Below are 24328 nucleotides of genomic sequence, written 5' to 3' on the forward strand. Positions count from 1 at the left end.
GATCTTCGCACCTTAAGTCTACTACAAAAACAAGTAAACATTAAATAAACCCAATAGGCTGGTTTTGCTTCCAATAAGGATATTTTAGTTTGGATCAAGTACAGGTATGGGACCTGTTATGCAGAATGCTTAGGACCTGGGGTTTTCCGGATAATAGATCTTTCTTTAATTTGGATTTTCATACCTTAAAAGGGGTTGTTCGCCTTTAAATTAACTTTTAGTATGCTGTATAGGGGGATATTCTGAGACAATTTGCAATTGGTTTTCATTTTTAATTTTTTGTGGTTTTTGACTTACTTAGTATTTTATTCAACAACTTTCCAGTTTGCATTTTTGGCAATCTGGTTGTTAGGGTCCAAATTACCCTAGCAACCATAAAACAGACTTAAATAAGAGACTGGAATATAAATAGGAGAGGCCTGGCAAGAAAGAGAAAAGCAACAACAACAATACATTTGTTACTGCCTCAGCGTCTTTTCCCCATAGGCTACAGCGCAAAATCGCCTGCGCTAATGCACACGCGGCGATGCGTTTTCAATAGTCGCCCAAAGTTGCCTCCCCGAGGCAACTTTGGGCGACTATTGAAAACGCATCGCCGCGTGTGCATTAGCGCAGGCGACTTTTCATTCTAGCCTATGTGGAAAAAACACAGAGGCAGTTCGGGGAGATAGTCGCGCAAAAGACGTGGTCGCCAGGCAACAAAATCTCCCCGAATCTGCTAGTCTGGCCTTACCCTAAATGTTAACTCAAAGGTGAACCAACCCTTTAAGTCTGCTATAAAACCCAATAGGCTGGTTTTGCTTCCAATAAGGATTAATTATATCTTAGTTGTTTTATTATTACAAAGAAAAAAGGAAATTATTTTTAAAAAAATTTGGATAGGTTGGATAAAAGGGAGTCTATGGGAGACAGCCTGTCCATAATTCTCAGCTTTCTGGATAACGGGTTTCCGATTAACGGATCCCATACCTGTGTTTACATCAGAACTCCAGCTTTGTATAGTGAAAACAGCAGCAGCTGAGGTTGGCAAAGTACCTATCCCTTTGTACATCTACATCTGTTTGGTAACCCAAATTAAGTAGCTGACTATTAGGTACTACACCACATGGGGACGGTAAAATTGAGGGGCACATTTACTAAGCTCAAGTGAAGGAATAGAATAAAAAATACTTTGAATTTCTAAGTATTTTTTTGGCTACTTCGACTATCGCCTTCAAATCGAACGATTCGAACTAAAAATCGTTCGACTATTTGACCATTCGATAGTCGAAGTACTGTCGTCTCTTTAAAAAAAACTTCGACCTCCTACTTCGCCACCTAAAACCTATCGAGCATCAATGTTATCAAAAAAAGCTAGGAAAGCCTATGGGGACCTTCCCCATAGGCTTTCCTAGCTTTTTTTGATCGAAGGAAAATCATTCGATCGATGGATTAAAATCCATCAAATTGTTCGATTCGAAGGATTTAATCATTCGATCGAACAATTTTTCCATCGATCATACGAACGAAGGAAATGCAGTAAATCCTTTGACTTCGATATTCAAAGTCGAAGGATTCTACTTCGACGGTCGAATATCAAGGGTTAATCAACCCTCGATATTCAACCCTAAGTAAATGTGCCCCTCAATGTTTAAAGCAGCAAGTAAAAAAGAAAAAAAACACAAGGATGCGCAGATCATCTGCACAACAATTTTTTTTAAATAATCAGCTGCCAAATCAACATATGGAGCTAATAGCAGTAAATCTGTATGTTTTCCATTAATGGTGTATTTTATGTCTGGCACATTATCCAAATCTGCATTTTATTATCCAGAAATGATTATATAACATGTGTGTGTGTGTATAGCCGCAAAGCTTCCCACTTTTATGCCTCGGTGCGGTCCACATCCGAAGGGAAGGGGGGGAATCTATGTTTAGTCTAGGGATTTTTTTTTCTCTCAACAGTTTTCTAAAATTACTGCTTTCAGGTAGTCGCAGCCTCCTGTTGGTTCAAGGGCAGGACCAACATTCCAGCGGGGGGAACCAAAACAACTGAAAAGGGTTTGGAGGGAGGGAAGACGAGACTCGTGGTTGCTAGAAAGAGTTTGCAGCGAAGCCCCAAAGCAAGTCTCTGTGACTAAGAAGAGACGGAGGTTGCGTGAGAAAATCCAGACAAATGTCAACTGTGCACACCTGCAGAGTGATTGTTATCTGCATAGTAAACATTAGACAGACAGACAAGACAGCTTTCTCTCTCTCTCCTCCCGCAGGGATAATTTGGGGCCGACCAAATCCTCCTTATTCAGCCTCATGGATTTTTTTTTTATGATCATAGCTCAGTGGCAGCCATGTTTGGCCCAAAAAAGGGAAAATAAATCCAACAAGAAAAAAAAAGAATTCTTAGCATTTTTCCTATATAGATTCCAACGTTTTATAGTTAAAGGGGTGGTTCACCTTTACTTTAAAACCTTCAGTATGCTACAGAATGGATAATTCTAAGCAACTTTTCAATTGGCCTTCATTTTTAATTGCTTTTGAATTATTTGCCTTTTTCTTATGACTCTTTCCAGCTCCCAAAATAGGGGTTACTGACCCCATCTAAAAAAAAACAGATGCTCTGTAAGGTTACAAATTGATTGTTATTTCTACTTTTTATAAGTCATCTTTCTATTCAGGCCTCTCCTATTCTTATTCCAGTCTCTTATTCAAAGCAGTGCATGGTTGCTAGGGTAATATGGATCTTGGCAACCAGATTTTGCTGAAATTGCAAACTGGAGAGCTGCTGAATGAAAAGCTAAATAACTCAAAAAATTAAAATTGCAAATTGCCTCAGGATATCACTCACACACTATACAAAAAAGGTAAATTAAAGGGCATGTAAATGCAAAAACAAAAATCCAATTTTTACTTTCTTTAATAAAAAAAAAACCTATCTCCAATATACTTTAATTAAAAAATGTGTACTTTTTTTTTATAAGAAACCTGACTGTATGCAGTGAAATTCTCCCTTCATTTACTGTTGTGGATAGGAATTGTCAGACGGTCCCTAACTGCTCTGCAGGGAAACAATCATACTTATGAACAACAGGGGGAGCCCTCGCCTTACTTCCCAGCCATGCAGAACTCAAGCAGCTTTGTTTGTTTCCCTGTAGAGCAGTCGGCGACCGTGTAGAGATTTGTATTGGATTTTATTTTTGCCTTTACATCCCCTTTACTGTTTCCAACTCCAGCTGCAGTACACTCTACAATATAAAAAATTTTTCCCGAAGCAACAAGTGTATTTAAGTGGTGTGTAGTTGCATCTCAGGTCATTTTGCCTGTTCATGTGCTTTCAGAAGGAGCCAGCACTTTTGGATGGAACTGCTTTCTGGCAGGCTGTTGTTTCTCCTACCCAATGCAACTGATTGTGTCTCAGTGGGACCTGGATTTTACTACGGAGTGCTGTTCTTAGATCTACCAGGGAGCTGCTATCTGCTTACCTTCCCATTGTTCTGTTAGCCTGATGGGAGGGGGGTGAAAATACTCCAACTTGCAGTACAGCAGTTTAGAGTGACTGAAGTCTATCAGAGCTACATGACTATGGGTAGCTAGGAAACTGACATATCTAGACTCATGTCAGATTTCAAAATTAAATATAAAAAACTCTTTTTAGAAACATATTTCAGTGCAGAATTCTGCTGAAGCAGCACTATTAACTGATGCATTTTGGGACAAAAAAAATTGCCATGACAATATCCCTTTAAAATTTGCCGAGCACAACTGAGAAGGCCCTCTAAGGCTGCACACACTAGACTAACTGATAATCCATGCATATATTACAGGCCTGGAGTGATTTCGACCCAAGGCACTCACCATGCATGCACGTCTTTCCATCCTCCATGAGACGGACACCCGTGGGACAAGCGCACTGATAAAATGGCTCCATGGGAGACATCAGGCATAAATGAGAACAACCCCCATTATGGGCTGCACAGGGATTGGTAGCTGCAAGAGAAAAGAAAGAGTGAAAACAAGAACATACAACCATACAAATAAACCATGAGAAGAAGGGTGTTTAAAGGGCATGTAGAGGCAAAAAAATAAAATCCCATTTTTACTTTCTTTAATGAAAAAGGATCCTATCTCCAATATACTTGAATTAAAAAATGTGTACCGTTTTTATAAGAAACCTTACTCAACAGCCATGCAGAACTCAAGCAGCTTTGTTTATGACGATCCCTAAGCAGCCCAGACCACACTGAGATTGTGCACAGTCTTAAGGTGGCCATACACGGGCCGATAAAAGCTGCAGACAGACCGAGTCGGCAGCTTATTGGCCCGTGTATGGGGGCCCCCGACGGGCTTCCCCGATCGAGATCTGGCCGAAAGTCGGCCAGATCTCGATCGGATGGGATTAAAAATCCCGTCGGATCGCGGCCGCATCTGTTCGTTGATGCGGTCCCGCGATCCGACCGCCCGTTTGGCGAACGCTAGGATCCGATCGTTGGGCCCTAGGGCCCACGATCGGATCAGCCCGATATTGCCCACCTCAAGGTGGGCATATCGGAGGGAGATCCGCTCGTTTGGCGACATCGCCAAACGAGCGGATCTATCCGTGTATGGCCACCTTTAGTCTTGCAAAGATGTATAACAAAGTTACAAGATGGTGACCCCCTGTGGCCAACTTTGAAAGCATAAATCATTTGTTTGATTAGGCTTGTGGTGCAGTAAGTTCATGTTTATATTTAGTATACAAAATACAGCATTTCTAGCCTTATTCTATTTTAGACTTTACATGCCCTTTAAAGGGGTTGTTCACCTTTAAATTAACTGTTACCATGATGTAGAGGGTGAATTTCCAATTGGTCTTCATTTTTTTATTATTTGAGGCTTTTGAGTTATTTACATTTCTCCCTAGGTTGCTATTTCAGCTATCTGGTTGCTAGGGTTCAAATTCCCCTAGCAATCATGCATTGAATTGAATAAGAGACTGGAATATGAATAGAAAAGGGTCTGAATAAAAGGCTGATTAATAAAAAGTAGCAATTACAATAAATATGTAGCCTTACAGAGCATTTGTTTTTTAGATGAAAGCTGGAAAGTGTCAGAAAAAAGGCAAATTAAAAAAATAAATAATGAAGACCAATTGAAAAGTTGCTTAGAACTGGCCATTCTATAACCAACTAAAAGTTAACTGAAAGGTGAACCACCTCTTTAAGGCCCCATGATATCTGCAGGCAGCCCTGGCATTACTTGAAACACGTAAACTCATATATATTGCTTACTTTTGAGGGGAATCGTTTTCGGAGGACCTACACTGTACAAACAGCACACAACTCGGTTGGCTTATGGAATTTAGTTTGAAATTTGTCTCGTTTACTCTTTGGAGGATAACATCTCCCAAGAGACTACAGCTAAGGTGTATGATGTAGACATTGATGATATACTAAGTATTTTGCAAATGGTTTTCATTTTTTTGTGGTTTCAGTTATTTAGCTTTTTTCAAGCAGCTCTACAGGTTAGTATTTCACCAGCTATGTGGTTGCTAGGGTCTTATTTACCCTAACAACCAGGTAGAGGTTTGAAAGACGGGAATAAGAATAGCAGAGGGCCTGCCTAGAAATATAATTCAATTCAAAGTAACAATAGCAAATAATTTGTAGCTGCACAGAGCAATATTTTTGGCTTCTGAGGTCAGTGACCCACCCCATTTGAAAGCTGGAAAGAGTGAGGAGACAAAGGCAAATAATAATAAAAACTAATGGCAAAGATGCTAGGAATAGATCATTCTGTAACTTACTAGAAGTTAAAGGAACAGTAAAAAAAATGAAAATATAATGTACTGTTGTGCTGCACTGGTAAAACTGGTGTGTTTTCTTCAGAAATTCAACAAAAGGATACACAGTATATAACAGATAAGTACTACTATAGTTTATATTAACAAGCCGCTGTCTAGCCATTGGGAACAGCCATTGAAGCACAGGATACACAGTAGATAACAGATAAGTACTACTATAGTTTATATTAACAAGCTGCTATCTAGCCATTGGGGGCAGCCATTCAAGCACAGGATACACAGTAAATAACAGATAAGTACTACTATAGTTTATATAAACAAGCTGCTGTGTAGCCATGGGGGCAGCCATTCAAGCAACAGGATACACATTAGATAACAGATAAGTACTACTATAGTTTATATAAACAAGCTGCTGTGTAGCCATGGGGGCAGCCATTCAAGCACAGGATACACAGTAGATAACATATAAGTACTACTATAGTTTATATAAACAAGCTGCTGTGTAGCCATGGGGGCAGCCATTCAAGCACAGGATACACAGTAGATAACAAGTACTACTATAGTTTATATAAACAAACTGCTGTGTAGCCATGGGGGCAGCCATTCAAGCACAGGATACACAACTGATTACAGATAAGCTCTGTAGTATACAATGGGATCCTTCAGACCTCATCTGTTATCTACTGTGTATCCTGTGCTTGAATGGCTGAGAGACTAGAGAGATTTCTGGTGATTTTGGCAAAAGATATATTGGATCATTCATCTGTCACCCAACTACTGAATAAAGACAGAATGTAGAAAAAAAGATGCGGAGAGAGGAAAAGTGGAAGATACGGATACTGAAGTTACGGATAACTTGATTATTTTAGAAACGGAACAGAATTTTTATTTGATTGTATTTAAAAAGTTTCTTATCTCAGTACGCTGAAGCGAATATTACATTTTAAATTTCTCGATAGTTCCCCTGTAACTGGAGTGCGGCTAGGCCAGTGCTAATGCTTTGTGAAAATATCAGACAACTGCCCAACAAGTACTGACCGTTTGGCTGTCTCAGGTGGCTAAAAACATGGATGTCCATGGGGGAGAAGATGTCTGTGTCCACCTCTCGCCGGTCCTCTCCAGTGTACTTGTTACAGGCCAGGATGGAGCGTATGGTCCAGTCGGTCCAGTAGATGGTGTCCCCAAACAGCGTCAAGGCAAAAGGATGAGCAAGGGACCCTTTAATAACAGTTTGCCTGAGGAGACGGAGAAACAAGGCCCATTAGGATGGATTACAAGGACAGGACGTTGTGTATTTCTCTCGCTGATGAATACAGACTCTGCTTTCTTACTAACCATAATAAAAATAATAATACCAATTTCCACAATAGTTTTGCCACTTGAGAGCACCCGTTCTTTGAAGACTGATATATTCGCTACCCTAAAATTTGGCGCCGCACGCCAGTTTTCATTCAACATCAATAAATACAGACAAATAGAAAAATAATCTCATCAGTGCAATTACAGGCCTGTGATGTGGCTGCACAAATATCTGGTAATGCTTGGTTACTGCCGGTAAGAGGGCAGCATTAGGATGATACCATGGCAACAGTCTCATATCTCTTACCATTACAGATAATGGGAATCACTGGGCTAATGGTACACATAGGCCACTATCAACCAATAATAGTCGCTATTTTCTATCATCAGAAACCTTCGGAGAGATTTATTGCAATCATAGGCTGTGCCGGAATAAACAAGCGGCAACGCACAAACTGCCAAGTCTTCTCAGCAGGGAAAGGGTTACACTTATTACTTTAAATCTGAGTGCATATCTTTTAGTAAAGGAATTAACACCTTATCGGAAATATGTTTAATTTAACTTTCTACAAACACTAAAAAAAATCATCCAAGTCATCTGCCAAGTTTCCCTTTCCTGAAGGATTTAATTCCGGATCTGATACTTTCCTAAGAATGTTGGGAGTAAGGCTGAACCCTGCATTTCTTTAATTTAAAGGGATACTGTCATGGGGGGGGGAAACATTTTTTTCAAAACGTATCAGTGAATAGTGATGCTGCAGTAGAATTCTGTACTGAAATCAATTTCTCAAAAAGAGCAAACAGACTTTCTTATATTTAATTTTGAAATCTGACATGGGGCTAGACATAAGGGCAGTTTCTCAGCTGCCCCCAGGCTTGTGACTTGTGCTCCGACAAACTTCAGTCACTCTTTAGGGTTTATGCACTTGGGCAGATTCGAGGGAAATTTAGTCACCTGGCGATTAATCGCCACTTCTGTGGGGCGACAATGTCCCCAATCTGCCTTCCCCCTGCTATAACGAGAAACGGCAGTGCCAATGCACTTGCGGAGCTTGGATTTCCGAAGTCGCTCAAAGTTGCCTCACAAGGAAACTTTGGGCAACTTCAGAATACGAAGCGCCGCGTGTGCCATGCCGCAGACAATTTTCCATTATAGCCTGCGCAAGACAGGGAGAAGCCGTTCGGGGAGATTAGTCGCCCAAAAGAAGAGGTGATTAGTCGCCAGGCGACTAAATCTCCTCAAATCGCCAGGTGTGCCCTTACCCTTAAGTCGGCCATAGACGCAAAGATTTGATCGTACGAATCTCAGTTTCGTACGATTTTCAGGCCGTGTGGAGTGCCCCGACATTTTTCGTGCCATGATGACCGCTCGTTCAGACAGGTTAGAAAATTTGGCTACCGATAATATCTCTGCATGTATTGCCGATCTGACAATATCAATGAGAGAAGGTCACCAGTTTTTGTCAGACATAACTTTTGTACGATTGCGGTCAGGGGCAGAACTAGGGATGCACCGAATCCAGGATTCGGTTCGGGATTCGGCCTTTTTCAGCAGGATTCGGCCGAATCCTTCTGCCCAGCCGAATCCAAATATGCAAATTGGGGGCAGGGAGGGAAATCTCGTGACTTTTTGTCACAAAACAAGGAAGTAAAAAATGTTTTTCCATTCCCCCCTAATTAGCATATGAAAAATAGGGTTCGGATTCGGTTCAGTATTCGGCGAATCTTTTCGCAAAGGATTCGTGGGGATTCGGCCGAATCCAAAATAGTGGATTCGGTGCATCCCTAGGCAGAACATCGTTTGATCTGTTCCTTTACTACTTTATTTGATCTGAATGGTTAGTGGCAGGTTGGAAGATGGCACCGAACGATCGTTCGCCCAATATGAAGGTGAATCTGCACGTCTATTGGCAGCTTAAGGAAAAGGCCAGACGTGGCGTTTTTAGGTTGTGTTTTTAAAAAAAGCTCCGTCGGGCGTAAATACACAAACTGAACTACCACTGAAACAAATGGAAAACGTACTATGGCAATTCTCACAGGGCGGTTGCAAGCAGAAATCCAATGGTAGTATTGGCGTTTTTTTTTGTTTTTTTTTAGCAGAAACGCCAATACGTCAAGAAACTACCAAATCAATAGACTATGGCTATGGGATCTGCAAGTTTGAAACCACACTTTACGTAAATACGCAGTGTATTTTAAATATGGCATCCAAATTCTCGCGAGATAAATTATTAAGCATATAGGTTTTTACGTCCGGTGGCATAATTACATTGCGTATTGACGATCATTGCTGCTCCATTTTGCATGTAAATAGTTTTCCATTTCTAAATAGCTTTTCTATTTTATATTTCCAGCCAGCGGAATTATGGGGAACGAGAACAATGAGAAGTGCATTTTGGGAAAAGAAACCTATGTGCTGAAAAATGCATGTTGACGGTCGTGTGTGGTTCCAGTGGCGTATTTTCACAGCTTTTTTTAAAAATGCAACATAAAAACGCCATGTCTGGCCTTGCCCTTAGGCTATGGACACACAGGCTTTTCAGTGGCTTTTCAGCAGCTGTTTTCAGACCGAGTAATTTTGCAGGCTGAGAGAAGCAGATCTGCTCCGTGCCCCCTGCTCCATTGATTTGAATCAGATCAGCCTGTATACTGTCAGCCCAATTAAGTTAATAACAGCATGTGTGTCCATAGCCTAAGAACAACACTCAATAGTAAAATCCAGGTCCCACTGCGACACAGTTACATTGAGGAGGAGAAACAACAGCCTGCCAGAAAGCAGTTCCATCCTAAAGTGCTGGCGCTTTCTGAAATCACATGACCAGGCAAAATGACCTGAGATGCACCTACACACCAATATTACAACTAAAAAATACACTTGCTGGGTCAGGAATGACATTTTATATTGTAGAGTGAATTATCTGCAGTGTAAACTGTGTCATTTAGAAATAAAAAATACATCATAAAAATCATGACAGAATCCCTTTAAGCTGAGGGTTCCCAAACCACATATTTTGGGTGGTGTGACACAAAGCAATACAGAAAGATGTTGGCTTGTCTGCACTGCTGCACCTTTCACAATATCCACAGTAACTGTACAATAACAAAGCACTTTCTTGTGTAAGTGTTTATAAAGTGGGGCTTTTATGGTCATTCTAGATTTTATTGGAAATAATAAAAATGTAAGTATATACAGCTTCAACCATTTTTTTGACAGGGTTTCTGCAAGTGGAGTCTTGCTTTGAGCAAATTTTGGAGCACAACTTTCTTAAACTTGCCATAGTACTCTCCAATTTTGTTAGAATCCCATTAGAATCCATAGAGAGTATAACCTAGCGGGCACTATAGTGTGGAGATACTAAAGCTCATAGCCTGTACAGAGAGATACCATAAAAACTAACAGCATAGGTATTCCTCTGTACTACGCACAATTCAGCAGGAACAGTCCCCTAAATGTGCTCATAGTCTGTACAGAGAGATCCTATAAAACGATGGCAGCATAGGTATTCCCTGTACTAAGCACAATTCAACAGGAACAGCCCCTAAGTTTGCTCATAGTCTGTACAGAGAGATCCCATAAAACTATGGCAGCATAGGTATTCCCCTGTACTAAGCACAATTCAGCAGGAACAGCCCCTAAGTTTGCTCATAGTCTGTACAGAGAGATCCCATAAAACTATAGCAGCATAGGTATTCCCCTGTACTAAGCACAATTCAGCAGGAACAGTCCCTAAATTTGCTCATAGTCTGTACAGAGAGATCCCATAAAACTATGGCAGCATAGGTATTCCCCTATACTAAGCACAATTCAGCAGGAACAGTCCCTAAGTTTGCTCATAGTCTGTACAGAGAGATCCCATAAAACTATGGCAGCATAGGTATTCCCCTATACCTGGGGTCCCCAAACTTTTTCACCCGTGAGCAACATTCAGATGTAAAAATAATTGGGGAGCAACACAAGCATAAGTTCCTGGGGGTGCACTGCCAAATAAGGGCTGTGATTGGCTATCGGTAGCCCCTATGTGGACTGGCAGCCTACTTGAGGTTCTGTTCGGCAGTACAGCTGGTTTTTATACAACCAAAACTTGCCTCCAAGCCTGGAATTCAAAAATCAGCTCCAGCTTTGAGGCCACTGGGAGCAACATCCAAGGGGTTGAGGAGCAACATGTTGCTCGCGAGCTACTGGTTGGGGATCCCTGCCCTATACTAAGCACAATTCAGCAGGAACAGTCCCTAAGCTTGCTCATAGTCTGTACAGAGAGATCCCATAAAACAATGGCAGCATAGGTATTCCCCTATACTAAGCACAATTCAGCAGGAACAGTCCCTAAGTTTGCTCATAGTCTGTACAGAGAGATCCCATAAAACAATGGCAGCATAGGTATTCCCTTGTACTAAGCACAATTCAGCAGGAACAGTCCCTAAGTTTGTTCATAGTCTGTACAGAGAGATCCCATAAAACTATGGCAGCATAGGTATTCCCTGTACTAAGCACAATTCAGCAGGAACAGACCCCTTAGTTTGCTCATAGATATTCCCCTGTACGAAACACAATTCAGCAGGAATAGCCTCCTAGGTTTACTCATAGCAAACATACAGGCAGGTTATCTGGCCATGATATAACCGACCATAGTGTGTGCGACTGCAGCTGGGTACTTTAAACTCCACTGGGCAGGGAGGAATAATATATAATCTCTGTAAAACACCGTAAAATATGTAATCTCTATAATAACAATAATAACTGGGTGTCTTGTCACATACAGACATCTTTCTCTCGGAAGCCATTCCTCTACTCTTCCTAAACTTCCTCCGTTTGAACAACCTTTGCTCCGTTCAGCAGAAAAATCTGGCTTAAAGGGTAGAATTCAGTCACAAGGGCTTCTTTATGTAACAGGCCTGAGAATTCGGGGGAACAAAGGAGGACTTTATAGCCAGTGGAGGAAAGGGTTTTTTGCTGTCCCATTAGCATTTCCTTCCTGGAGCTGGTGAGATTATCACAAGTGTAATCAGACACAGGGAGCAATGAGAAACAGACGGCAAGAGGTGAGCAGCCGGCTAAAATAAATGCTTTTAGCTGGAAGGATCTGGGCTGGAGGCAGCGTTCACAGCTGGAATCATTTGGTAGTTACAAATACAACAAATTTGGGTTCACCAACCTTTGGGAAGGCTCGCTTTTAACCCCTTTTGCTACAAGAAAGAAAAAAAGGATGCGCTTTAAATGCAGGAAGTCACATTAATGCCATAAAAGGGATTGTTCTCCTTTAAACAAACTTTTACTATGATGTAAAGAGGGATATTTGTAGAGAATTTGCAATTGGTTAGCATTTTTTTTTTATTATTTGGGTATTTGAGTTATTTAGCTTCTAGTTCAACAGCTCTCCAGTTGGCAATTTCAACAATCTGGTTGCTAGGGTCCAAATGACCCTAGCAACCGTTCACTGGTGTGAATAAGAGACTGGAATATGAATAGGAGAGGCCTGAATAGAAAGAGGAGTAATAAAAAGTAGCAATAACAATACATTTGTAGAAAGCTGGAGAGAGTCAGAAGAAAGAAACAACTAATTCAAAAGCTATACTAAATAAATAATGAAAATTTGCTTAGAACTCGCCATTCTATAAACTAAAAGTTAACTTAAAGGTGAACCTCCACTTCAAAAGCTCTTTCTTATGGAAGGGCCACCCATGTATTTTGGAGAGGAAAAATGAATTAGGATTATTCAGCCCCCATATTGTAAGAAATAATTGGGCTTGGAGAGGGGTACCTGGTGTGTAGGGGGGGTCACCATATTGTCAGAAATCATTGGGCTCGGAGTGGGGTACCTGGTTTGCTCCCTCCTGTACTTAGGGGGTCACCATATTGTTAGAAATCATTGGGTTTAGAATGGGGTACCTGGTTGGCTCCCTCCTGTACATAAAGGGCCCCCGTATTGTCGGAAATCATTGGGCTCGGAGTGGGGTACCTGGTTGGCGCCCTCCTGTACATAGGGGGCCCCCATATTGTCAGAAATCATTGGGCTCGGAGTGGGGTACCTGGTTGGTGCCCTCCTGTACAAAGGGGGTCCCCATATTGTCAGAAATCATTGGGATCAGAGAGGGTTAGCTGCTTGGCTCCCACCTGTACTTACGGGGGAGCCCATATTGTCAGAAATCATTGGGCTCATAGTGGGTTACCTGGTTGGCTTCCTCCTGTACTTAGGGGGTCCCAAGATAGTCAGAAATCATTGGGCTCAGAGTAGGGAACCTGGTTGGCTCCCACCTGTATTTAGGGGGTCCTCATCTTGTCAGAAATCAATGGGATCAGAGTGGGTTACCTGGTTGGTAGGGATGTTGCCATATTGCAAGAAAGCATTGGGCTTGGAGTGGGGTAAGTGGTATGGCTCCTCCTGTACTTAGGGGGTCCCCATCTTGTCAGAATGATGGGGCACAAAGTTGGGTACCTGGTTGGCTCCCTGCTGTACTTAGGGGGTTCCCATATTGTCAGAAATCATTGGGCTCCGAGTGGGTTACCTGGTTGGTATGTGGGTCCCCATATGGTCAGAAATCATTGGGCTCGGAGTGGGGTACCTGGTTGTCTCCCTCCTGTACTTAGGGGGTTCCCATATTGTCAGAAATCATTGGGCTCAGAGTGGGTTACCTGGTTGGTAGGGGGGTCCCCATATTGTCAGAAATCATTGGGCTCGGAGTGGGGTATCTGGTTGGCTCCCTCCTGTACTTAGGGGGGTCCCCATAAAGTCAGAAATCATTGGGCTCGGTGTGAGGTACGTGGTTGGCTCCCTCCTGTACTTAAGGGGGTCCCCATATTGTCAGAAATCATTGGGCTCAGTGTGGGTCACCATATTATCAGAAATGATTGGGTTTGGAGTGGAAAGCTATCTGATGACAATGACGTGAGATAAAAGGGCAGACCAAGAAACAGAATGAGTGATGATAGGAATATAACACAGGCACAAGAGGGGGATGACCAACAAGCCCTTTGACTGGATCATTTATGGAGAGTCTGAATAAAGTTTAAGTGCCAGGGCAAGTGAGGTTGCCACTCATGTGAGACTGGATACAGGAAGGACTCTTATCTCTATGTGTTGCAGTGTGAGCATTTCGGGAGGAAACGGGGAAGTTTCAGGTAACAATGAATAAGCAAGGGCCACAGGAACAACATCTGTCGTGGGTCTCAAAAGGGTCACACAGTTTGTACTTTTTGGCAATGCTGAAGTAGCCAATAGATGTGTACGGCAGGAGTGAAAGGAAGCAGAGGAACAGTAGTTAAAGGGAAAATCCAATTAGCATCACAAAATCATTGGTATGGAACTAGTATCAAGGTTAAAATTAAGGCAGAGATCAAACACATCACAAATAAATATCAATGGAACGTTCTGGCCAGACATTAAGCTCTACCCTTGCACTGTATAATGGAAACAACATGGCAGCTCCTACTCATATGTATAAATACAAATACACAGTGAACTTAATATCCAGCGAAAATGGAATTAATTCATACTGGAAAGTTGCTTAGAATTAAATCGGTGGTTCACCTTTAAGTTAACTTTCAGTATCTTATAGAATGACTAATTCTGAGCAACTTTTCAATTGGCCTTCATTATCCTTTTTTTATACTTTATTTGCCTTCTTTGAACGGACAAAAGCTCTGTAAGGCTACACAGTTACTGTTATGGGCAATCTTCCACTTCAACCATTTCCTCATGTCCACCTGTACTTAAAGGGGTGGTTCACCTTTAAGTACATTTTTTAATATGTTATAGAATGGCCAATTCTAAGCAAATTTTCAATTCGTTTTCATTATTTCTTTTTTATAGTATTTAAATTTGACTTTTTCGTCTGACTCTTTCCAGCTTTCAAATGGGGGTCACTGACCCCTTCTAAAAAACAAATGCTCTGTGCAAATTTATTGTTATTGCTACTTTTTATTACTCATCTTTCTATTCAGGCCTCTCCTATTCATATTCCAGTCTCTTATTCAAATCAATGCATGGTTGCTAGGGTAATTTGGACCCAAACAACCAGACTGCCAAAACTACAAACTGAAGAGCTGCTGAATAAAAAGCTAAATAACTCAAAAACCACAAATAATAAAAAATGAAAACAAATTGCAAATAGTCTCAGAATATCACTGCTCTACATCATACTAACAGTTAATTTAAAGGTGAACAACCCCTTCAACCTAGCACCAAAATATTCTAGGGGAAGGAGACAACACCCTAAACACAGGAAACAATGGTCAGTAGCCTTTAAAGTAGGGATGCAAAGAATCCAGGATTTGGTTCGGGATTCAGCCTTTTTCAGCAGGATTCGGCCGAATCCTTCTGCCCTGCCAATCCGAATCCTAATTTGTATATGCAAATTAGGGGCGGGGAAGGTAATTGCGAGACTTTTTGTCACAAAAAAACAAGGAAATAAAAAATATGTTTTCCCCTTCCCACCACTAATTTTTATATGCAAATTAAGATTCGAATTCGGTTCGGTATTCGGCCTAGTCTTTCATGAAGGATTCAGGGGTTTGGCCGAATCCAAAATAGTGGATTCGGTGCATCCCTACTTTAAAGACACAGGCAGAACCTGAAAATTAACATTTACCCCCCCCCCGAGATTACTGCAAATAATTGTACATATATAATTAAACTGTCACCCGTTACAGAATACAGATGACTACATTACTACAGGTATGGGACCTGTTATAAAGAACGGTCGGGACCTGGGGCATTCCGGATAACAGATCTTTCCGTAATTTGAATCTCCATACCTTAACCCTAGCAGAAAATCATATAAACATTAAATAAAGCCAAAAGTTTGGTTTTAGTTCCAATAAGGATTAATTATCTCTTATTTGGTATCAAGTACAAGCGATTTTTTTATTATTACACAGAAAAAGGAAATCGTTTTTAAAAATTTGGATAAATTGGAGTCTAGCCTTTCTGGAATTCAGAGCTTTCTGGATAACGGGTTTCCAGATAAAGGATCCCATACCTGTATCTATAGATGCACTGTTAAGGGAGAACAACCACAAACTCCATTGAAAAAAAAAACCAAACCTTTGAAGCTTAAGAGTTAAATAACATTTCTTAAGAGACCGGGGAAGAGCCGAGAGAGAGAGGCAAAACACAAAACAAATCACAGAAATTTCATAGCCCAAAGGCACAAGTAGAGCGAATCACAACAGGACTGGTAGCCGTGTAATAACCTGTGGCAATGGCAGCTGTGTAAATATCTCCCGGCTTGTTACAAGGAAACGCTCCTCACGGATCTGGCACCCATTGTTCTTCCAGAGGATCTGCACCCAAGTCATGAGAGCAGCAGATGCACCGAATTTAATAGACTTTGCATAAGGCAAATACAAACTTTAAAGTGACAAGATTTACAGGAATTTAATAAACAAACAATGTCACAACTGCTTATTCACTCAATTAGAAGGAATGTCCACCTGAAACGGTTGCGGAAAGCAAAGCCAATTTTAAACATTTTCAGTGGTTTAAAGGGGTGGCTCACCTTTATGTTAACTTTTAGTATGTTATAATTTTAAGCAACTTTACAATTGGTCTTAGTTTTTTTCTTTTAAAAATATAGTTTTTGAATTATTTGCTGACCCTATCCAGCTTTCAGAAGGGGGTCACTGACACCATCTAAAAAACAAATGCTCTGCAAGGCTACACAGTTATTATACAGGTATGGGATCTGTTATCCAGAAAGCTCTGAATGGCGGGAAAGGCTGTCTCCCACAGACTCTATTTTATCCAAATAATCCAGATTTTTAAAAAATATTTCCTTTTTCGGTGTAATAAAACAGTATCTTGTACTTGATCCCAACTAAAATATTATTAATCCTTATTGGAAGCAGATCCAGCCTATTGGGTTTATTTAATGTTAACATGATTTTCTAGTAGAGCCAAATTACGGAAAGATCCGTTATCAAGAAAACCCCAGGTCCTGAGCATTCAGGATAACAGGTCCCATATGTGTACCTACTTTTTAACAATCTCTCTAGTCAGGCCTCTACTATTCATAGTCCAGTCTCTTATGTAAATCAGTTACATGGTTGCTAGGGTAATTTGGACCCTAGCAACCAGATTGCTGAAACTGCAAACTAGAGAGCTGCTAAATAACAAAACACAGAAATACAAAAAACTGCAGATTGTCTCGGAATATTACTCTCTACATCATACTAGTTATTTTAAAGGTGAAGAATTCCTTTAAAATCATTCATAAACGTAATTTGCCTTTAAAAGCAGTCGTTGTCTGGATATTCACATTCTCTGCACTTCGGGTTCTGACTCCTGAAACAATGTGACAGACAGTAGCTGACTGACAGACTGGCTTCTGCTACATAGTTTCCAGAATCAGAACAGGAGAACAGACAGGGGATAAATAAGTCTTTCAGTAGCAATTACAGTTACATACAACGTTGAAAGCATTGAAAATGTATAATAGATGGATATTAGAAACTTGCTTCGAATTACAATTTCATTCATTATGCAAAAAAATTGTTTTTTGGGTGGAGTTCCATATTACGGAGACCGGAACTGTTCATCGCTGTGGAGCACAGCTATATTCTATCCACACTTCCATGTCCAAACTTAAAGGAGAACTAAACCCTAAAGTTAAAAAAACCCTACCATACATAGACCCCCTCCCTCCTAGCCCCCAGCCTAACTGCTACCCCAGGCAAATGCTTTACTTTACCAATTTACCAATTCTTTACTTACCGTGCAGATTCCATTCCACGGAGTTCACAGCAGCCATCTTATTCTCTTCGGTAACCTTCGGAACGAGACTGGCGAAGCGCCACACGCGCAGTTAGAGCAATTTTCTGTTTCGCGACTAGGCATTCGTCTAAACTTACGAAAATTGCCAAAACACCGGTCTCATTCCGAAGATTGCGCCTGTGAACTCCGCTAGACCGAATCTGCTTGGAGAGGTAAATAAAGACTTAGGGGCATTTGCCCAGGGTAGAGGTTTTTTAACTTTAGGGCTTAGTTCTCCTTTAATAATTTGTTATAATCAAATTTCCTAATTCCAGTAATGTTGACCCAAATTTTTCCCCCCCAAACTCTACCACAAAAAGACTAGTTTCACTTACCGATGTGATCCATCCATGTTGGCCTTATGGATAAAGCTGAGCTTTGCGTCGGCCCAGTATATTTTCTGTTCATCATAATCCAGCGTCAGGCCGTTCGGCCAATAAATGTCAGAATCTATGATGATAGAGCGCACGGAGCCGTCCATTCCAGCTCGCTCAATCTTTGGCACTTCTCCCCAGTCTGTCCAGTACATATACCTGCCATGAGAAAGATTTGCTTTATTAAATCACTTGCAGAATCACACTCACTTACTGTACATCAGCCTAAAAATATTATACAGGTATGGGACCTGGAGTTTTCTGGATAACGGATCTTCCCATAATTTGGATCTTCATACCTCAAGTCTACTAGGAAATTCATGTAAACATTAAATAAACCCAATAGGCTGGTTTTGCTTCCAATAAGGATTAATTATATCTTAGTTGGGATCAAGTACAAGGGACTGTTTTATTATTACAGAGATAAAGGAAATCATTTTTAAAAAACTGAATTATTTTGACAAAATGGAGTCTATGGGAGAGAACCATCCTCTATTTTGAAGCTTTCTGGATAATGGATCCCATACCTGTACAATACACTGCCATTAGTGTCTGTGTGTGGGCAGGAAGGGAGAGTTCCTAGTCAGTTACATGATGCCCTATTCTTACCACCTTTTCATTTGGTCTTTATTTTTTATTTATTTTTTTAAACCGTTTTTTTAATTATTCGCCAATCTCTTCTGCATTTTTTTGAGCTTTCAGATGAGGGGTCAATCACCCAGGCAACCAAAGACCCATTGCTTGGTGAAGTGACAGTGCAACAGTTACTTTGTATTACCGATATGGGACCGGTTATCCAGAATGCTCGGAACTTGGTGTTTTCCAAATAACAGATCTTTCCATAATTTAGATCTTCATATCTAAAAGGGGTTGTTCACCTTCAAACAACTAGTTGTTTTCAGATAGATCACCAGAATTAATGAAGATCCAATTTCCAGAAATCCCCAGGTCCTCACCATTCTGGATAACAGGTCCCATACCGCTACCTTGTGCTTGATCCAAACGAAGATCTAATTAATCCTTATTGGAAGCAAAACCAGCCTGTTGGGTTTAATTAATGTTTACATGATTTTCTAGTAGACTTAAGGTATGAAAATCCAAATTACATAAAGATCCGTTATCAGGATCGGGCATTCTGGATTCATTCAGGTTACCTGTACCGTTTTTATTATTACAGAAAAAAAAGGAAATATGCGCTAACAAGTTTATTTAATTATAACGGAGTGATGGGAGACAGCCTTCCCATATTTGGAGCTTTCTGGATAACGGGTCTCCGGATAACAGATCCCATATCTGAAAAAATACCCCAAAATCACGTGATTCAGCATAAATTCCCTTTAAAGTCGTGGGGCTATTTTTGTTTGCTTTGGGATGCTGGGGGTTGTGTTTGTAAAATAGCTGGAGAGCCACCGATTATCGCACCCACGCTGTATAATTACACAGGCCATAAACCATCTCCAGCCAAACAAGTTTGGTGCTACAATGACCAATAAAAATAAAACAACTGTCTGACATGAATGGGTTAACCTCAGAGCAATACGCAAGTTATACATAATCCTAAATGTATGACGACTACAAGTCTCCAAATAAAAACCCTTCATGCACAATTAACCTTTGTAGTCCCGAGAGAAACAAGTTGAAACAGATAATTATGCCACTGTCAATTAGCAAAGCTTTATATGAAAACCTACGTCTCGTGTTCATCAAACCTCAAGATCTGTAGAGCTTGCAAAGGGGGGGGGGGGGGGAAAGAGAGAGGGCCCGAGAGAGAGAGAGAGAGAGGGCCCGAGAGAGAGAGAGAGGGCCCGAGAGAGAGAGAGAGCCCGAGAGAGAGAGGGCCCGAGAGAGAGACAGAGAGAGAGAGAGAGAGAGAGAGAGGGCCCGAAAGAGAAAGAGAGAGAAAGAGAGAGAGAGAGAGAGGGCCCGAAAGAGAGAGAGAGAGAGAGAGAGAGAGAGAGAGAGAGAGAGAGAGAGAGAGAGAGAGAGAGAGAGAGAGAGAGAGAGAGAGAGAGAGAGAGAGAGAGAGAGAGGGCCCGAGAGAGAGAGAGAGAGAGAGAGGAGAGAGAGAGAGAGGGCCCGAGAGAGAGAGAGAGAGAGAGAGAGAGAGAGAGGGCCCGAGAGAGAGAGAGAGAGAGAGAGAGGGCCCGAGAGAGAGAGAGAGAGAGAGAGAGAGAGAGAGAGAGAGAGAGAGGGCCCGAGAGAGAGAGAGAGAGAGAGAGGGCCCGAGAGAGAGAGAGAGAGAGAGAGAGAGAGGGCCCGAGAGAGAGAGAGAGAGAGAGAGAGAGAGAGAGAGGGCCCGAGAGAGAGAGAGAGAGGGCCCGAGAGAGAGAGAGAGAGAGAGAGAGAGAGAGAGGGCCCGAAAGAGAGAGAGAGAGAGAGAGAGAGAGAGAGAGGGGGCCCGAGAGAGAGAGGGGGCCCGAAAGAGAAAGAGAGAGAGAGAGAGGGCCCGAGAGAGAGAGAGAGGGCCAGAGAGAGAGAGAGAGAGAGAGAGAGAGAGAGAGGGCCAGAGAGAGAGAGAGAGAGAGAGAGGGCCAGAGAGAGAGAGAGAGAGAGAGAGGGCCAGAGAGAGAGAGAGAGAGAGAGAGAGAGAGAGGGCCAGAGAGAGAGAGAGAGAGAGAGAGAGAGAGAGTGTGAGAGAGAGAGAGAGAGAGAGAGAGAGAGAGAGAGAGAGAGAGAGAGAGAGAGAGAGAGAGAGAGAGAGAGAGAGAGAGAGAGAGAGAGAGAGAGAGAGAGAGAGAGAGAGAGAGAGGGCCCGAAAGAGAGAGAGAGAGAGAGAGCCCGAGAGAGAGAGAGAGAGAGAGAGAGAGAGAGAGAGGGGGCCCGAGAGAGAGAGAGAGAGGGGGCCCGAAAGAGAAAGAGAGAGAGAGAGAGAGAGGGCCCGAAAGAGAGAGAGAGAGAGGGCCCGAAAGAGAGAGAGAGAGAGAGAGAGGGCCCGAAAGAGAAAGAGAGAGAGAGAGGGCCCGAAAGAGAAAGAGAGAGAGAGAGAGGGCCCGAAAGAGAAAGAGAGAGAGAGCCCGAAAGAGAAAGAGAGAGAGAGAGAGAGAGAGGGCCCGAAAGAGAAAGAGAGAGAGAGAGAGAGAGCCCGAAAGAGAAAGAGAGAGAGAGAGAGAGAGAGAGAGAGAGAGAGAGAGAGAGAGAGAGGGGGGGGGGGCCCGAGAGAGAGAGAGGGCCAGAGAGAGAGAGCCCGAGAGAGAGAGAGAGAGAGAGAGAGAGAGAGAGAGAGAGAGAGAGAGAGAGAGAGGGCCCGAAAGAGAGAGAGAGAGAGAGCCAGAGAGCGAGCCAGAGAGAGAGCGAGACCGAGAGAGAGAGAGCCCGAGAGAGACACGAAAAATCCAGACCCCATCCCAAAAAATGGAACAAGGAGAAGAACATTAATGCTAGGGATGCACCGAATCCACTATTTTGGATTCGGCCGAACCCCCGAATCCTTCTGGAAAGAATCGGCTGAATACCGATCCAAATCCGAATTTGCATATGCAAATTAGGTGTTGGAAAATATTTTTTACTTTCTTGTTTTGTGACAAAAAGTCACGTGATTTCCCTCATTTGCATATGCAAATTAGGATTCCGTTTGCAGATAAATGAAGGTTACATTAATCCAGAAATTCCTTTATTAAAGGGGTGATTCACCTTTTTTTTTTCAGTATGTTCTAGAATGGCCAATTCTAAGCAACTTTTCCATTGGTCTTTTTTTTATTATTATTTGCCTTTTTCTTCTGACTCTTTCCAGCTTTCAGATGAGGGTCACTGACCCCCATCTAAAAAAACAAAAAAATGCTTTGTAAGGCTACAAATGTATTGTTATCGATACTTTTTTCTTTTCAGGCCTCTGCTATTCATATTCCAGTCTCTTATTCAAATCAATGCATGGTTGTTAGGGTAATTCCAACCCTAGCAACCAGACTGCTGAAACTGCAAACTGGAGAGCTGATGAATAAAATAATTTCAATATCTCAAAACCACAAATAATAAAAAATTAATATCGCAATAAAAAAAAAAAAAACTCAGTTAACCCCTTTACAAATTATCATGTTATTGCTGAAGCAGTACAGGTATGGGACCAGTTATCCAGAATGCTCGGGACCTAGGGTTTTACCAGATAATAGATTTTACTGTAATTTGGATCTTCATACTTTAAAGGGGTGGTTCACCTTTTATTATCTTATAGAATGGCTAATTCTAAGCAACTTTTCAATTGGTTTACATTTTTTTTTTTATAGTTTTATAGTTATTTGCCTTTTTCATCTGACTCTTAGCAGCTTTCAAATGGGGGTCAACGAACCCCATGTAAAAAACAAACGCTCTGTAAGGCTATAATGCTCATCTTTCTAATCAGGCCTCTCCTATTCATATTCCAGTCTGTTATTCAAATCAATACATGGTGGTTAAAGTATTTCAATCCCTAGCAACTAGATGGCTGAATTTGCAAACTGGAGAGCTGCTGAATAAAAAGCTAAATAACTCAAACCAAATAAAATATTACTCTAAAATAATTTTTTTTAAAAAAAAAAAAAAGTAACTCAGATGTAAGCAACCCCCAATTATGTTATTGCTGAAGCAGTACAGGTATGGGGCATGGTATCCAGAATGTTCAGGACCTGTGGTTTTTTCGGATAATGGATCTTTCCATAATTCGGATCTTCATACCTTAAGTCTACTATAAAATGACGTAAACATTAAATAAACCCAATAGGCTGGTTTTGCCTCCAATAAGGATTAATTATATCTTAGTTGGGATCAATTACAAGGTACAGGTCCGGTTATCCAGAATGCTCAGGACCTGGGGATTTCCAGATAAAGGATATTTCTGTAATTTGGATCTTAATACCTTAAGTCTACTATAACATCATGTAAATATTAAATAAACCCAATAGGCTGGTTTTGCTTCCAATAAGGATTAATTATATCTTAGTTGGGATCAAGTACAAGCGACTGTTTTATTATTACAGAGAAAAAGGATATAATTTAGAATAAGAAGAGGGACAAAACCAGCCTAAAGAACCCGCTTGGTGCATCAGAAAGGAAATTATAAGACAATTCAGCTTTTAGGACACTATGAAGGATAAGGAGGCCTCTCTGGCTAGAAATAACAAGGGGAGTCCCAAACAAAAGGTCAGAAAGGTTACAGAAAACAAATTCCAGAAACCCAGAGGCAAGAGGTGATTGTTCCTTTCAGCAATAGATCACAACAGGCTTATTAGGGCCTATTAGAGCAGTGAGGCTTTTATTGTCAATTTAAACATAATAGCCCAAAACATAATTAGGAGCCAAAACAACAGAGCAAAAAATGCCCAGTGCTCACATTATAATACAAATAAAGCACCTCTTAAATTACTCATTTAAAAGGGTGGTTCACCTTTTAGAATGTCATAGAATGGTCAATTCTAATCAACTTTTCATTATTTATAGTTTAATTATTTGCAACTTTCAAACGAGGGTCACTGACCCCATCTAAAAAACAAATGCTCTGTAAGTCCAGGGCCGCCATCAGGGGGGAGACAAGTGTCCCCGGCCCGGGCATGAAGGGGGGGCCCGGCAGTGCTGCACTTTTGAAAGGAGCCGGGCCCCCCCTTGCGAGCGTCGAAGATTTGCGGCCATTTTTGAATCGGAAAATGCGGAAGTGGCTAAAAGCCGAACTCCCGAAGTGGCGAAAAGACCCGCAGCCACTAAAATAGCCGAAGCGACGAAAAGACCCGAAGTCACAAAAACAGCAGAAATTTAAGTCCTGAAGCGGTGAAAAGACCCAAAGTCACGAAAGGAGGCGAAGTTGAAGTCCTGAAGCCATGAGTTCAATTCTACTGAACACCAATGTGTGTTCAATTTTTTTTTTTTTTAAATCCCCTGGCCACCACTGTATTATTTTAATATTCTATAGGCCCCTGACAGCAATGTTTTTTTAAAAATATTTTTTGGGGCCCCAATTTTTTTTCTTGTAAGGGGGGCCCTGGCGCCAATGTTTTTTCAAAAAATATTTTTTTGGGGCCCCAATTTTTTATTTTTTTTTAACTTGTAAGGGGGGCCCTGCCGCCAATTTTTTTTTTAAACTTATAGGGGGGCCCTGACAATTAATAGCTTTTTATAACTTGTGTGTGTGTGTGGGGGGGGGGGTTACTTTTTAAGCGCTGATGTCTGTGTGGTCTTTTAACTGTGAT

General features: G+C 41.4%; 1 protein-coding gene across 1 annotated transcript in view; it reads right to left on the bottom strand.

Moving 5' to 3' along the window:
• Positions 1-24328, bottom strand: part of lrp6.L (LDL receptor related protein 6 L homeolog) — a 76757-nt gene that overhangs the window by 33952 nt on the left and 18477 nt on the right. The window contains exons 3-5 of the mRNA XM_018240885.2: positions 18138-18335; positions 6794-6990; positions 3832-3963 (exon numbers count right to left, since the gene is read on the bottom strand). Of these exons, the coding sequence (XP_018096374.1) occupies positions 3832-3963; positions 6794-6990; positions 18138-18335 (527 nt within the window). The remainder of the gene's footprint in view (positions 1-3831; positions 3964-6793; positions 6991-18137; positions 18336-24328) is intronic.

This window comes from Xenopus laevis, chromosome 3L, assembly GCF_017654675.1.
Source record: "Xenopus laevis strain J_2021 chromosome 3L, Xenopus_laevis_v10.1, whole genome shotgun sequence".
Classification (NCBI taxonomy): Eukaryota; Metazoa; Chordata; class Amphibia; order Anura; family Pipidae; genus Xenopus; species Xenopus laevis.